We start from the raw sequence: 16938 nt of genomic DNA, 5'->3' as shown, positions 1-16938 counted from the left end.
TTCTATTTCCATTTGGTTCGCAGTGCTCGAGTGATGTGTCACGATCTGGATTGTCAAAGCCCGCGGCTCTTTAGCACGAGAGCTGGATTACACAGACAATCCAATCACTTGTGCATGCTTGAACATGTGTCTGTGTGTGTGCATGTTGTCAGAGGGAAATCAACAGCGCCTCTCCATATGAATCTTAAAGCATTTGCTCTGCAATTGGCTCAATGTGAGGACAGGTTCCTGAGGGCGTCCATGCCACACTCGCCTTATATGGGTGATGAAGGGCAGACGCTCTATCTGTGCATGGTGTGGCTTTACAGAGCGGGGGAGACATAGGCATCACGGTAATGCATTTCCACAGGCGCACAATGGGACCATGTGTTGGTTTTCCAATAGTCCTTTGATGATATTTTCAGTTGTCTCATTTCATTCTTCCACTGCTAAATGGAAATAATGATATCCAATTATTTTACTCTTTCCGTCTCGGCTGTGAGACAGGTGGGCGTTGGTGCATTAGTTGACAGCCCCATTTGAAAATGACCACTGAAAAAACTGCTTTGAGCGCTCCTACGAGACTGATGATAATCGGGACAGGTAATTTATGCAATTTCACAGCCCTAGCCGTTGCTACGGGAACAAGCTGCATTTATAACTTGTCTTAGGTGGTGGAGAGGGAAAAAAAACAACAACTCATGAGCACAAAGCCTGTCGTGACCACCATTTCAGAGATAACTAAAGATAGAGCAAAACCAACAAGTGTATTTACATATAACTCTTCAAAGGTCAGGGTAAAGCCCGCATCAGATTAATTATGATGTGAAGTCGTGGTTATAAACATTTACTGCGGCTGCAAACTTCTCCTCTGTTGCCTCTTACAAAACTGAATCTATAGGCAGTGTAGGGATTCATATTTACAAATGCATGTAAAAAATAATAATTATAATAATTATAAAAAAGCATTAATTCTAGTTAAAGCTTACAAATTTGTACTTTAAAGTTGCACTATGTAGTTTTGAGGAGGAGATTTTAATCAGAAGAGAAAGATCTGCGTCGAATGCACAAACAAACTAAATAAACAAACTGACCTTAAAGGACAGCACAATTTCATTCTGTTTTACTTTGTTTATATGTGGCGGACCCTGCCACCTTTCTAGCTTCAAACAGTGTTATGGGGACTTTATTTTCCTCTGAGAACAGCTTGTTTACGTAGTTATGCAAAAAATTAATATTTCAAAGTTTGTATCATTACCTCATTAATATTGTAAATAGCGCCCCTTACAACAACATTTTGTTGTTAGTATCCCACTTTTATAACTCACACTGTTGCCTGTTGAGTAAATGATGTTGCTCACAATCAAAATCATCCTTCCCCTCACTGGTCTTTCATTACTCTTAAATTATGACTTCAGTCCCAGAGGATCCTCCTGCATGTATGTTGAAGGTCAGACAGCTGACGCCACCTAGTTATGCCTCCAGGTACTGCAGCTCCCTAACTCCCTCTCTTCATCTATCTGATAGCAACCTGTGACAGAGCCCCCGTCCAACACCTGACTATAATAGGACTTTCCAAAGATGTTTTACACTCCCCGTGAGTATGCAGCTCCCTGTGGGGGGGTTGTCCTGGGTAATGTAGCCTGTCAGTCATAATTTGGGTGCACATCACTGCTTGTGTTTCACTAAGACTTTAATGAAAACGCTATGGACATAATTCACTTGGCAGTAATTACTCTGTCTACCAAAACCCCTCTCCCTGTCTCCACCATAATACACTGTTGTGATGTTCGGCTCAGCGAATTAGCGAAAGAGTTCTTTAAAAAGAAAGAAAGACAGTCATGGTGTGAAATACTGAATACTATTAAAGCTCTGTGGAGATAAGGTGTTCGTTCTAATTTATATGTATCTAGTGAAATTTGAAACAGGAATGTAATTTTTCATGCGAGCCTCATCCTCCAGTCCTGACTTAACCATGGAATTAATTTAACGTTTCGAAATGGACATCTGAATTGTTAATGCTAAAATGGTCCCTCATGTGTTTGGCTGGATACTAACTTTTAAAACTAGCTATGGCAACTCTGATAACACAGCCAGTGTGGGGGTTTTAGTGTGTGGCTCGACACTATACAACAAAGTGCCAAAGAGGAGGAAAGAGTAGCAGAGCATATATTTCTCAAACAGAACAAAAGGAGAGACAACCCAATGTTGAATCAACGTACACTCAAGTTACAATCCATATTCCAGTGGAGCTTATGTAATATAGGCACACACAGATGAATGATAATGTGTGGGAACTCCAGACAACTGCATGAAAATCCTAATTAAGATGTACTTACATGTTCATAAGTGGGAGCAATTACCAGCTCTAAAGAGCCACAGAAAGGTAGATACTGTACGTAACATCCAGTTTTCATAAGAGACACACATGGAAGTGCACCTGTGAAGTTGCAGCCAAAGGCCATTAACAAAAAGTGTGAAAGTGGGAGCAGGTCCATGCATATTTTGTTTGTCATTACCGCCGCCAAGAAGGTTATGTTTTTGCCTGTGTCCTTTTGTTTGTTGGTTTGTCACCAGGCTTACACAAACACTACTGAACAGATTTCCATGAAACTTGAATGGAGGATGGGTCTCGGAGCAGAATAGACCCTGTTAACTTTTGGTGTGGATCCGGATAAAGAGACGGATCCAGGAAACATTACAAGACAGGGAGTTTTTTGAATATTTTTGTTAATTTCTCAGGGATAGCATAGATCTTGATAAAAAAAATCTGGCATATTTAGGTGGTTGGTATCTATTATGGGACTGCAGTATGCGCTCTATTGAGCGCAATTCTAGTTCAAGTTTTCTCAAATGATTTAATAAGCCAGTGGTTTAACATGAATATGAAATTATTTTTGCAAGCTTCCTCAGTACATCTCGACTTTAAGTCTCTCCATTAAAACGCTCAGAATCTCTATAAACTTTTGCTCGTTTTCAAATGTGTCAATGAGAAGATGCAGTGATGACATGGGTAATTAAACACACCATGATAAATGATGAGGTCACTATAAACCCACTTCCAGATAAACACATTACGTAATCTTCCAGCTAGAGAGGTCAGTGACGGGGGTCTCACCCTCAGTGTGCACCGCAGACACATAGGTCCAGTTGTACCGCTTGACAATGTCCAGTATGGCCCGGGCCTGGAGGGTGTCTGATGGCACGACCCTCAGGAAGTACTTGAACAGAGTCTTGTCACTCAGGTCGATGCTGGTGGCAGAGTAGGCGATCTGCGGGATGTTGAAGAGCTGCAGGAGGTTCTGCACCTGAATGGCCACAGAGCTGGATCCTGGTCCGATCACTCCGGCGATGGGCTTCTTGGAAGGTGGAGGCTGGTGGGACGGGGTGCCGTCGATGCACCATTTGGACCCGTCCTTATCATCCCGGATGGAGATCAGGGAGTCCCGAATGAACTCGATGCTCTGCTCCAGGGCCACAGAGGAGTGCCAGCAGGAGTCCCGGATCTCACAGCCCAGGCTGATATTGGGGAGCAGGTTCGGGTCGGCGTTGATCCGGTCCAACGTGTGGAACATGGCCTCCACCCTTTGGATGCCATACTGCTCGCGGACGTCCCCGCACTTCCGCTCCGCCACTTTCTCCGCAGACGGCTGGTGGTGGACGGAGAAGAGCGCGCCGATGATCACGTCTCCATCCATGCGCGCCACGGAGCGGACCACGGCGCGCGGGACCACCGAGCGCTCATAGATGCTGCTGCTGTGGGAGAGCACGAGGACGCGGAAGAAGAACGTGGGGAGACACAGGAGAGCGAAGAGACCCATCTTTACGCGTGCCATGTTGTACCACATCGCGTGAGGCGCGCCAACTGCGCAGGCATACTATCTGCTGGCTGTCAATACATCCACGTTTATCCCAGAGACCACGAGCTGTGAGCACGACTCCCGGGGCATATCCGCGCGCACCTGCAGGAGAAATAAGACAAAGTGCTGTGACATGTGAGCTGGGAGAAAGGAGGCCAGATGTGCTTAAGGTTTATGTAGGAAGAGTCGACTATACATGTAAGCACGCATGCTCCTGCCCATCAACGCCCTGTTTTGCATTCCTCACGCCTCTCTGTTACCTTTGAGCAAGGCACTTAACTCACACCCAGCTGATCTGCGGGCAGTGTGCCCGCTCTCCACTGGTGCAGGTGGTTTACAATCATGCATTTAAAACATTTATTCCAAACAGAGAGACAGCCCATTGAGAAAATGAGGCAGGGAGCAGGTTTCAGCACCGTGGACAGCGCGCTCTCCAAACACGTTGCAAGGACGTCTTTGGGACAGTTTTCTGGGCTCATGAACACACCGACACACACATTTCTTCACCAATCGACTCAGCCGGTCTCTAATAAAGCCGAGCCACTGCCACCCTTTGGGGGTCGACTCCTATTTGGATTCTTGTATCCTTCTGAGGATGAATACAAGATAAACGCACCCAACATTCTTCTTCTAATCTGTCGTGCAACATCAGGTCAACTGATGATGATAATGATAATAATAATAATAATAATAATAATAATAATAATAATAATAACATACGAATTAAGCATGTATCTCTCAGCAGGAGGAGGCAGGACATGAACGATCTGTTCTCAGTACACTACATCATCTCTCTTCTCATTGTGGTTTTTCACATCATGCACATTTTTAAGCGGCTTTTTGAGTCTATTGCATCCAAACTTACCTGAATCCTTGAGACATGTCGCGTGCCTTCGTCCGTCTTCTCTAGCGCGTGGTCCTCGGCTGTATCACTTGAGTCTCCCTCCCTCTCTCCCTCTCTCTCCCTCTCCCTCTCTCTCTCTCCCCTCCTCCTCCTCCTCTCCCCCCTCTCCCCTTTAACCATCGCCTCTCCTCCAGTATCCTCGCCAACCTCTGTGTGCGTCTCACAAGTCTTTTTATTTTATTTTATTTTATTTTTTTAAAAAACGTGTATTATGAATAAAAGCTGCAATTATTTTATCACAAAAAAAGAGAAGAAGAAAGAAAGAAAGAAATTTAAATATGCTGTCAGGAATATAATGCATGTTTGAGCTTGTGCAGGACAGGTTACCTCGCTTTCTTTCACCATGACCTCGTGCGAGAATATGGACATGTGTCAATCAGTTTTGGCACCAAACTGTGTTTATGTGTGTGGAGGGTGTAAATATGTGCAGCAGGTCAGTGTTCAGTGTGTCAGTAAGGAGAGAGACAGTGACATTAACCACCATTTGAATCATATGGCACCTCGCTGTCACTGTCTGCTGTGCTGGACTGACATGTGCCAACTCCAAGCAGACAGAGGTGTCGAGCGCCGCCTGATCATCTCCTCTGTTCACTCCTTGAGTTTAAGACTTGTGACTTAACGTGGGGATGTTTTCAGCACCATGGACAGCAGTTAACAGTTAGCATCGCGCCATCTAGCGTTTGGCTGAAGGTCTTTTTTATGACATATCAGTCATTAGGTCAATGAGGGCTGGTCTCTATGATAGCCCAATTGTTAAAGAAAACAATAAAAAAGGATGAAAGCCAAGCTTGTTAAAAAAAAAAAAATCCCATGGTAAGTCATAATTATGAGATAAAACGTCGTAATTATGAGATAAACTTCATAATTATGAGATAAAAGTCATCATTATGAGATAAAAATTCATAATCATGAGGTCAAAAGACAATTATGAGATAGAAATTCGAAATTATGAGATACAGTTATAATCAAGAGATAAAAAGACGATATATGAGGGGAAAAGTTGAAGTTATGAGGTAAAAAGTCCTGATCATGAGATAAAAAGTCTAGAAGTATCAAAAGTCTATATTTATTTCATAATTTCGACTTTTTTTTAAACTCATAATTGTTTTTCATCACATAATTATAATTTGCATCTCATAATTATCATACTCATAACTTTTTATGTCATAATTTTGACTTTTTATCTCAATTATGAGTTTTTAATCTCAGAATTTCGACCTTTTATCTCATAAATACATTTTGTGTCATACTTATGAGCTTTTATCTCATAATAATGACATTTTATGTCAATTATGAGTTTTTAATGTTATAATTTAGACTTTTTCTCTTATATTTTTTGACTTTTCATGTCATAATTATGTTTTTATCTCAATTATGAGTTTTTAATGTCAGAATTTCGACCTTTTATACATTTGTGTCATACTCATGAGCTTTTATCTCATAATTATGACTTTTTATGTCAATTATGAGTTTTTAATGTCAGAATTTCGACCTTTTATCTGATTCTTCTTAAAAAACTTTTTATGTCATAATTGCGACTTTTTAAAGTCATAATTATGTCTTAACATTCTTCAAGTCGAAGTTCTCATCTTTTTATTTCTTTAACTGGCGGAAATGGGCTTCCATAAATAACAGATCTAAGTTTTCTTGCTGAGCAAAGTTTTACTCATCACTCTACAGACTGAAATAAACATACAGTTGGTCTGCATTATAACAGGCTATTCTCTAAAACTGGTGTTCTGTTTTCATGATATACAATACCTATATCTTGTTCATATCAGTGTTAGGTTTATAATGGCGATAACAAACTTCAGTGCCATCATTGTATAGAGCTTCCGAGGCATCTCAGTGATGAAGTCTGGATGGTTTGACTTCAACCCCGCGCCGCAAAGACACCGCCCACTCCCGAGGGGGTTGGAGGCAGTTTACGGTGGGGTCGTGTCGTGACTCACGCCAGGCGGTATAAATCACAAATAAACTTGTAAAGGAGTCGCTATGACACTGCCACTGCTGGTGCCCGGGGCTCCGTGAGCGAGCATCTTGATATTGAATCTGAATAAAAGTGACATGTTTGGAAGGAGAGACTACTTGGATGCTGCAGCCACACTTCAGGGCAAGGGGCGACGGCGGGGCTCGGTTTATTCGAGGACTGCAGTCTGCGTGGGTCCACCGCAAGGCTTTACAGCAATGACTTAAGCAGGGTTATTATTTTGACTATGTGTTATTGGTAACAAAAAAAAAAAAAAAAAGTGGTCGTTCACTTGTTTTATAAGACTATCAATTAAAGAAATTGTGTAACATATGTATGTTTTTTGAGTTATTATATTCATCTTAAGCTTTGGAGTGTCCCTCCTCACATTCAGTAACACTGATGTCACCGTCGTTGCTTTGGGTTGTGAAAAATTGGATGATTTAAAACAAACAAACACTTCATTTTTATCAAGCAATCATTTTTGGTTAGCCCATTTTTCAGGCCTGCTCGGCGCATCTCAGGGGAATCAGGAAAGTTGGCACTTATTCATCAACATTTCTTCTTTCCTTCAGTGTGGGATTGATAGCCTATTAAAAATGTGACATCTTACAGACAGCAGCACAAAGAATGTTGTATAAATACTTGGCTTGCTGTCTAAAATGTCACATTAAGCGCTTGAAGGCTTGCAAAGGGAGACATGGTAAAACTTTATAATAACCATCATTAATAAATGGTTCTTTTTTAGGCTATTAATCTGTAGTTTAACAAACAATGAAATGTATCACTACAATAAGGTATACAAAGATGTGAGTTACTGAGGAGCAAGTGAGGAATGAATTGGAAGACTTGATAGTTAATTAATCGTTAATGGGTAATTCCTGCATAACTGTGATTAGGACTATATAGTAGATACTGATTAACTGCTGGAGAACAAACTGAGAGATACTATATTAATGAATAATTAGGTAATGATTAGTTCATAAATATCTGTGAATCAACATACTGACCACCTTCTTCATAAGATCTTCTGATTAACAATCAACTACCTGCTGATTGGCATGAACTAGTGATGACTCATTAACTACTAATTACTTAATCATTAGTTCCTCTATCTGTGTCTTCAAGTAAAGTGAAACATCATACTGAGTAGTAACCCAACAGACCCATTAATTACTAATTACTTAATCATTAGTTACATTTTTTACTTATTTTCAAATAAAGTGAGACATCATACTGAATAGTAACGCAATAGACTCATTAAATACTAATTACTGGATCATTAGTTACTGTTTTCGTGTACTGTCAACTGAAGTAATTGTTTGTTAACAATGAAATAACTATTAATTTAGTTTAATTAACTATAAATTAAGCATTACATGATAGTATACAGTGAATTGGAGATCCACCTATTCATCCACCCATCCTTCATCCTCTACCAATTGTACCTATTTATTATCTGTCTCATGGGTTGGTAGCTATTTGACAAGGCGCCTCGCACAGTCATGGTGTGTAAGTGTGTGTGTGTGTGTGTGTGTGTTTGTGCATGTGTGTGCGTGCGCGTGTGTCTGTGCGTTTGTGTGTGATTTGGAGTCTGGTCTCAACATGGTAGACCTCTAAGTGGTCTGTTTCTCTTGCACTGTCAGTGCTGGCCTTAACAGTAAACCTCAAATGAAGCACAGGAACCAGTGAATCACCAATGTTTGCTTACCATCATTCTTATACTGCCTATTGGATTTACAAAGAGTCTGACAGGGAAAATCTATGGAAACGACATGATTGAATTATTTAGGCTACATGTAAAACCCACTGAACATAGTTTTTGATACAGCATTTAAAGGGGCACTATACTTACTTTTAATATTTACAATATTCATGAGGTAATGATACAAACTTAGAAATACTTGTTTTTTCCATAACTACATAAACAAGCTGTTCTCAGAGGAAAATAAGGTCATCAGAACACTGTTTGAAGCTAGAATGGTGGCAGGGTCTGCCACGGTCCTTTAAGGTCGGTTTGTTTATTCAGTTTATTTAGGCATTAAAAAATGAATCAACTCAATGAAGATCTTTCTCTTCTGATTAAAATTTCTTCCCCAAAACTACATAGTGTAGTATTTTGAAATCTGAGTTGAGTTTGGATTTTTAATATACATACAACAAGTGTGATTTATCAAACGTTTTTCAACATCTCATGACATGTTCTGCGAGGCATGTCCCGCTGTTGTTGTCCATGATGAGTCAGCTCCTCCAGCGGCAGGGGTGTTTATTTTGTAGTTGACCCTGACCTCGAAACATGGCATCTCCTTCAGTTTGCAGCAAGGAGTTGATGCTTTTGGTCTGACCATTACCTGCTAGAAGGCTGCAAAAATTATACAACAGTGACCTCTCCTGTTTGTTACTGGTTACTGTATGTTAGGCTATTTTAAAAAAGATGTGCCAGGCTATGAGGTCTAAAGATTGACTTTCGTGGGAGGCAAAGTGACTTTTATATCTGATTTATTTATTGATAATGGATGCCATGCTGTGAAGGAATTAGAACTTCACTGACACCTACAGAGAATGTGAAGAGTCTGTTTTCAGAGCTGTTCTGGATGGTTTCATTTCATTTAGTGGTGGCATAGATATCACAATAGAATAGAATAGAATGCCTTTATTGTCATTGCACACAGTTGTACGACCAAATTTGCCTAAAAATGATACATTTCACACTCACTCTCACACACACACTGTTAATAAATCAAAATACAAGTATAAAAACAGCAAAGTGGCAACACATCAAGCACCTTGTATGAAAATAAATATTATTGCACATTATGTATATGAAAAAACTCAATATTATTGCATATTGTGTGGCTAAAAAATAATCAAAAAAAGAATCTAAAGGCAGTAATAAGGATATTCAGTATGAGTTGTAGCAAATGCAGTTTGACTGGTCTGATTTGTATAGGCCTATCTCATACAAGTAACATTTTAAGTACTTCAAATAAAAGAACCCTTAACATTTTTCTTCTAAATTGTTCAACGTTACAAAGTTTATTGTTCATGTCGTTTTCCTTTTTCATGTCCATGTGGATCAATGTGAACACTTGCAATGACTAATGCACTGCTGATGTACATTTTGTCGATAAAGTTTTGTACAGAAAAAAAGGGAAGTTGAGTGAGGGGTACTGTAGCTAGCTATCATTAGCAGTTTCTTCACAGAGGTAATTAAAGTAACAGCTAGTCGTATTTAACGTTACATATATATGTATATACATATTTAACAACCAGACATACCTTATCATACGTTTTCCTGCTGACACAACGAGAAGGTGAGAAGCTACTCGTACGCTAACCCGACATTATTTTGCCAAGTTAGCCTCTTGTGAACTTCCGAGCTGGCTAGCTGTTGTTAGCCAACATTAGCCGGCCAGTGCAAGCTAGCTTGCCATTGTTACAAAAACAAGTTTGTTTATTAGCAAAGGAACAGATGACAGCAAGCGAGTGTGTAGAAACTGATCGAACAATTACCAAAAAGCTTCTCTTGTTATCGTAGGTTTCTTTGCTACAGTGCTGTAAGTTAACTTGAACAGTCAGGAAGATCAAGTGGCTACAGTGCTGTACTGAGTATTACTGATTACCGTTATCAGTGTATGTCCCTTATTTGGGGCGCTGGTCAAGTCAAGTGAGCTACCCTGATTAACTACTGGCTGAAAACTAACTTAATCAAACCGTACCAGATTGGATTTTGCAATAAAGTGGTACATTTAACATGGCTAAATCCGATCTATAGCTCAGTGAGTAGTCAGGCCATGAACGATTACTGTACAGTTATATTTATAATCATAGCCAAAGACTTCGAAGTGACAGAATAGCTATTCCTTTTCAAATGTGCACACACCTATATTCCTATGTTGTTAAATTGTTTAAGTGAATATGGAAACAGACGTGCTGTTACCTCAGCACTAGCATCATAAATGAGCATCTCAGCTGCAAAACATCCTAACTTCCTTAGTGTTTGGTCAACATGTGATGGAGTCATCAATTTCTATGGAAATCATGGTGGATGTACTAAAAGAAATGCAAAATAAGTAACACTGCCAGCTGTGTCTCAATTCCAGTCTGCAAATTAACTGTATATAGGAGGATTGTACTTGTTTATTGTGCACAATCAGATGTGAGTCAACGTGCAGCTTTGGATCACACAGCCAATTCAGCTTTACATATTGACCGTTTTGTTTTCTGTGGTAGCTTTGGAGCTGTCTTGCGACTTGTTCGAAATTTTAAAGAGGAGAGGGTTTGACCTCCCTGATACAGAGCTGGGAAGCTTCCTAATAAGGTCTGTGTATATGAGACAGCTTTTTAGGTGCATCACATGACTGCAGATGACTTCCACAGAAGGGTGGAGTGAGGGCACTGTTTCAACAGTTATTGTGCAGGCTGCAGACATGGCAAGAGAGAACAGCAGCGGGTCAGACAAGTTAGGTTTGCTTGGAAGTACTGATTCATTGACTTGAATGTATTTATATCAGGTGGCTGTTATGTTAATATGTCTGTTAATATGTTTACCAAGAATGACAAAAGATTACAGTTCTACGATGTTAATATTTAACTGTTTAATACAAACCAATGTAACATAATTGATGTTATCTTCTATGTGACATGACCAAGTATTTTGTCATTGCTCTTTCCTAGGATTATTTGAAAGGGAAAAAATTTAGCTTAGTCTTTTTCTCTATGAGCTTTGTTATGAATGCAGTGGACACTGCACTCTAGAAATTTCAATCTGTCCCATCATTTTACACCTTAATAGAACTGCTTGAGATGCAAGATGACAATAAATCTTTAGGCCTTACATTTGAACTCCAAGTTTTTGATTTTTTTCGCCTGCAAAATACTTTTAATGTAGTGTTAAAATATATGCACACACCCACCATAGTATATACCATAGGGAAAGGTACGTTTAATCTGTTTTGTGCATGTTAACTACATTAATGTACTCTAAACACCATGTACACTGTATTTTATAGAGCTTTAAAAAATGTATATAGTTTTTCTCTACTTATTACTTACCTTTCTCTGCTGATTGTATCTGATGTAGCTTTCCAATATGATTCATGTGTAGTTATGTGATTTTTTTGGTTTAATGAGGCCTTCGAAGTTTTGCAGTTTAATTCCTGTTTGTGCTAAACAAAGATTTGAACCTTTGAGGCGTGGATCTCAGTGAGCACAGTGACATCTGGTGGTTTGCAGTAATCATAGCAGCCATTCAAGACTGGACCAAAGCTCTGGTACAACACAATGCTGATTTCATAGTTTCAATCTTGAATCTGCCCAATAAAAGTCTTAGAGGACTCACTTGTTCTGGTTTTTATCTATAATAGTCTTGAAAGGCCGCCGTAAATGCACATATTATATGCTACAGTAAAATAATATATACATGTGTTGTCCAGCTTATATACCAGATCTTTTGTTTGTGCCTGGTGTGGTATACGCTGTAGGGCAACTGTGGGCTGATTAGTGTTGTCACAATACTGGAATTCTATGTTCGGTACCACGGGGAAAAATTGACCCAACATAGTGGGCACGAAATTGTATTTTTTAATTAAAAGATAAATATAACAAGATTTGTGTACTGTGCGTTAAGCACAACAGCATCAAGGTTCATTTACCTCAAGGAGGTGGGACTGTGTGTGCACTACAGCGGTGCATGTGTCACCTTGCTGTCGGAGAGGAGAGTGAGAAAAAAGGCAGCTCATACTCAAGTATCGATACTGCGACAAATGAGTATTAAAACCATTTCAAATGTTCAGTGGAGATATTTATTGATATTTCGTTTTTTACACTAGGGCTGATGTGTTTTTCGTTCATGGTTGACACAACACAACATTTATGCGACATTTCATCTGATTAGCAACAAAATGTGGTGTTAATGGGTGAATGATACTTTTATTAAATGCTATTTCTCGGAAGCTCAAAATATTCTTGTACTTGTGATCATCTATTTCATGTGCATATCAGCATATTATTTTCCATCATTCTTATCCTCTCTCATTCCACCAACGTAACAGTATGTATCAGCTGAGCCTATCGTACTCTCATTGAACTGAATGAGCTGCTTTCTGGAGTACCGGTGAGGTTTGAAGCTTCTTTCCTTGGTAAAACAGACCTTGCCACCTCTGTAAAATATGCCTCACTGGTAATTTCCTCCCCAGCTATCAATTACGTCTTTATTTGTCTCATCTTTAACAAACTAACGTTATTGCTCTGTCTGTTTATTTGGCAGGACAGTGGATTTTCTCAGAAGCTTTCCAGCCCCTCAGCTCTGAAGATGGAGGAGGACCATGTTCACTGTTTATCCTGTGTAAACCAGAGATGCATGGTCAGACCTCAACCAGGCATCTCCTGTGATCTTCTCACCTGTCCTCTGGTGTGTGGGGCTGTATTTCACTCCTGCAAACTTGACGAGCACCATCTTATGTGCCCATTGATGAGGGTGCCCTGCCTCAACAGTGGCTATGGCTGCCCTGCCACCCTGGTCCGCAACCAAATGTCTGCACACCTTGAAGTGTGTCCAGCTGGAGTGGTGTGCTGCACTATGGAGTGGAACAGATGGCCCATTAGCTGTCTGGCCTATACCTCCTATGAGAGCCTGAGCCGTGGTGTGGAGGAGGTGGAGCAGCTGGACATGGCACTTGCTCTTCAGGACCAACGTACACTACTGGAGTCCCTCAAGGTGATTGCCATGGCACCTACTGCAGAGGGAGAGCCACTTGTTTCTGTTAGGCAGGAGAACATGGCAACAGACTTGCTTACATCCGCGCCCACAGTTATTGAGCCACCTCCACAGTCACCATCTTCACATGAGCCCCAACCTCCTCCCCCAGGCTCGGCAAAGGAGAGAATTGTCAGTGGAATTAATGGTTTGAATGAGGAGCACTTTAGTAAACTGTATGATGCAACAGTTGAGACTGCGAGAAGCCTAGTTGCCGCTTTAGAATTTGTTAGCGGTGCCAACTCTGTTGACAGCAGCACAGAGAGTGCGAACAAAGATATACAGACAAATAGACTGAGCAGCAAGGGAGACCATCAGAGTGGACTTGAAGACGAAACTCCTGCAGCTGCTGAGGGTTTGATTAAAAGCGAGATGGAGGAGCAAAGTGTTTGTTCTAGCTGTTTGAGAGGAAATGGGGATCTTAAAGGAACAGATGAAAAGATTTTAAAAGCAACAAATGGACCATTGGCAGGAGCAGAGGAGTCCAGTCTGGAGACAGCCTGTCCTGACATGAATGCAGGGGTTTCCCAGGAGCCAGTCAGCCCTCCAATGGCATCTCCAGTGCATGTCAGCCAGGGAGTGGCGCAGAGGGCTGGTCATGTGGTCCTTGAAGATAGGGGGCTAGTTCTTTTAGAAAACCATGGGCCTGAGCGCAAGTTCCACAACTACCAGTTTTTTAGGGGCCAGGGCCAATATTTATTACCAAATGGACGGATAGGATTCATCCCAGAGAGACCATTGTATAGATTGAGACCCAAAATGGAGGACAAGGCAGTGGATACCATGGACCTGGAGCAGGATGACGACCCCATGGGTCTGGGAGAGATCGATCTGATCACAGCAGCCCTGCTCTTCTGTTTGGAGGAGTCCAGAGAGTGTCGAAGGATCTCTGATACAGTCTATGTCGATGGCTACCGTGTAGACTTTGGCACACAGACGTTTACTTTCCCCGCAGCCATCTTGGTAACCAACACTAGAGTGGGTGACATGGCATCTGCGTCTGCATGTGACCATGCTGCCCCCCAGATCTCCTACCCCAGCCCTTTCCGCACTCTCCGCCTTGGCCTCGTCCTGGAAGCTCTGGAGGTTGAGGCGGTCCCACATAACCGCTATCTCCCTAACCACCCCCGCTACCAGCACATGTTCCCTTTCGTCTGTGGTCAGTCGTTCCGCCGGGACCAGTTTTCTTCCCATTTCACAAATGTCCATGGCGACATTCATGCTGGTCTCAATGGTTGGATGGAGCACCGCTGCCCCCTGGCATATTATGGCTGCACATTCTCCCAGCGAAGGTTTTACCCATCCACCCAGGGGGCAAAGGTGATTCATGACAGGCACCTCAAGTCCTTTGGGGTGCAGCCTTGCCCAGGGGCAAAGATTCCAGGTGACTCCCAGTCTGACCAGTTAAGTGGGCTTCCCATTGAGATACTTTTGCACATAGCTGGCTTCCTGGACAGTTTCAGCCTGTGCCAGCTGTCGTTGGTGTCACGGACTATGAGGGATGTGTGTGCCAGTCTCCTCCAGACCAGGGGCATAGTAGACCTGCAGTGGGAACGAAGACCACGCCCTGGTGCTCCTGGTACTGTGTCATGGCAGATCAAGAATAAAGTGAGTAGATGACCTGTATTGTAAACCTACTCTATGTCACTGTTTTTACAGAATTTAAAGGTTGCCAACAATGTTTTTTTTATTTACTGTTGCAGGTGTGGAGATTCAGCACCGCCTTCAGCCCAGTGTTGTCGTGGGGTTTCGCTGATCTGCCCAGTATGTCGAACCATCTTAAGAAGTGCCAGTTCAACACAGTGGAGCACAAGACGGAGCCTGTACCCCTTCCTGCCATGTGCACTGCGCGAGATGGACAGTCACTGCGTCGCGTCCTGCGTCACATTAACACCTGACCAAACAAGGCTGACTTCTCGTAGCCGTACGAGTCACCGTGGTATTATGTGGATGCTGCGTCTCAAAGATTTCCTGTCGTGAACACAATTAACTCTTCCTGTATTACACTAGTTTATGAAGAAGCCTTAATGAAATAACACCTTACTTGCCACAGTTAACGTCTGTCATTGTGGGTGGTCTGTTTGTGGATGAAAAAAACGTTTAAGCATTTAGCTTTGCATGGATTAATGCTGAAAACACACCCTTATTCTGGTAAGATAAAGTATATTTTCTTGAAGACAAATATGCACATTAGATTTATATTATTCTATATTATTCTGTGGAATTTCAATGTTTTCACTATCTTGCCTTTCAGTAGTAGCCATGGAGGAAAAGCAGGTTGTTGGTTATATTGCACTATTTCTGCGTGACAGAAGTTATGCCAGCACTTTACACAAGATTTGCTATTCCCTCCTTGGTTGATATGTGACCCTAAATAATCTGTTGTTTGAGTTTGTAGGATGTCAGGACGTGAGTCACAACAGATGGATATTCATGAGGATAGCCTGATGATGCATGTGATTTGCTACCATTTAATAAAGTCTTCACTGCCTTTTATATATTTGTGTTTAAAGTTCTCTTCAGTTATTTAATATACATATGTATTGTTATTATCCAGAGGTGCTTGCATAAAAGGAAAATATCTAAACTTCACCAACTAATGTTCTCATTTTATATTAAACAGAACCATGTCAAAATTGGTGTGCTAAAAAATGTCTTTGCAATATTTCACTGTAAAAACAAACTGTCTTTTTACTTAAAAAAGTTAGCGCCTTGAAAGTTTATGTTGACAGAAATTGAGAAGTTGAGGTTCAAAACAAACTTTTTTAGTCATGTAAACTTGATATTCTCCACTTGCACAGTGTAGTGTGAAGTATATCCACTTTACAAACCAACGTCCTTCTGCTTCCAGTGCCAACTCTACCATATAAATCTATAGTTATCTCAGTGCTTTTCATCCCTAACTCAGTTAAGATACTACACTTTTCACAGTATATATTGTAAATAGTTTATCGTTCTTTTTTGTGACATTTTTTTATCCTTTGGTTGGTTACCGTTAGCGACGTTAGCTGGCACATGAAAACGCTATGGCTCATTATTACACTGCTGCAAAAAATGACACTGACTGATGTACACCGTCTTGTAAAAGTGAGCAGTAAAGTTCTGACCTCATTGCTGGAGCAGGAATTTAAATCACAAGTCAGAGAGAACGGTGACTGGTTCTATTATTGTGTGTATATGCAGAGCTTTTTAAGAAGCCAGCAAGGCTAGCTGACAGGCTATCCTCGCCAGTTATCTAAACTCTTAACAGTATATACAAAGCAAACTGAAAAGTGAAGTATTTTGACTAAGGGATGAAAATTCACTGAGATAACTATAGACATATACTGTGGAGTTGGCACAGGAACATTAAGGACGTGCAGTTTGTACACAACATCACAATACATTGTGCAAGTGGAGACTTAATTCAGTTGTACTAAATAAATCCTATAGGTAACTTAATCACAATTCAATTCCTGGTTGAGTCAGC

At 41.0% G+C, this 16938-nt stretch overlaps 2 protein-coding genes across 2 annotated transcripts in view; one reads left to right on the top strand and one right to left on the bottom strand.

Annotated features, from left to right (window-relative positions):
* grm1a (glutamate receptor, metabotropic 1a) overlaps positions 1 to 3815 on the bottom strand; it is a 35431-nt gene extending 31616 nt beyond the window's left edge. The window contains exon 1 of the mRNA XM_073493107.1: positions 3098 to 3815. Coding sequence (XP_073349208.1) covers positions 3098 to 3815 — 718 coding nt within the window. The remainder of the gene's footprint in view (positions 1 to 3097) is intronic.
* Positions 3816 to 9827: 6012 nt separating this feature from the next.
* LOC141017564 (F-box only protein 30-like) lies at positions 9828 to 15967 on the top strand. Its single transcript, XM_073492258.1, has 3 exons — positions 9828 to 10026; positions 12981 to 15077; positions 15173 to 15967. The coding sequence occupies exons 2-3, from the start codon at positions 13026 to 13028 to the stop codon at positions 15365 to 15367; spliced, it is 2247 nt and encodes a 748-aa protein (XP_073348359.1). The 5' UTR covers positions 9828 to 10026; positions 12981 to 13025; the 3' UTR covers positions 15368 to 15967.
* The last annotated feature ends 971 nt before the right edge of the window (positions 15968 to 16938 follow it).

The sequence above is a fragment of the Pagrus major genome, chromosome 22 (assembly GCF_040436345.1).
Source record: "Pagrus major chromosome 22, Pma_NU_1.0".
NCBI lineage: Eukaryota > Metazoa > Chordata > Actinopteri > Spariformes > Sparidae > Pagrus > Pagrus major.
This window is presented reverse-complemented; position numbering and strand designations above follow the sequence as displayed.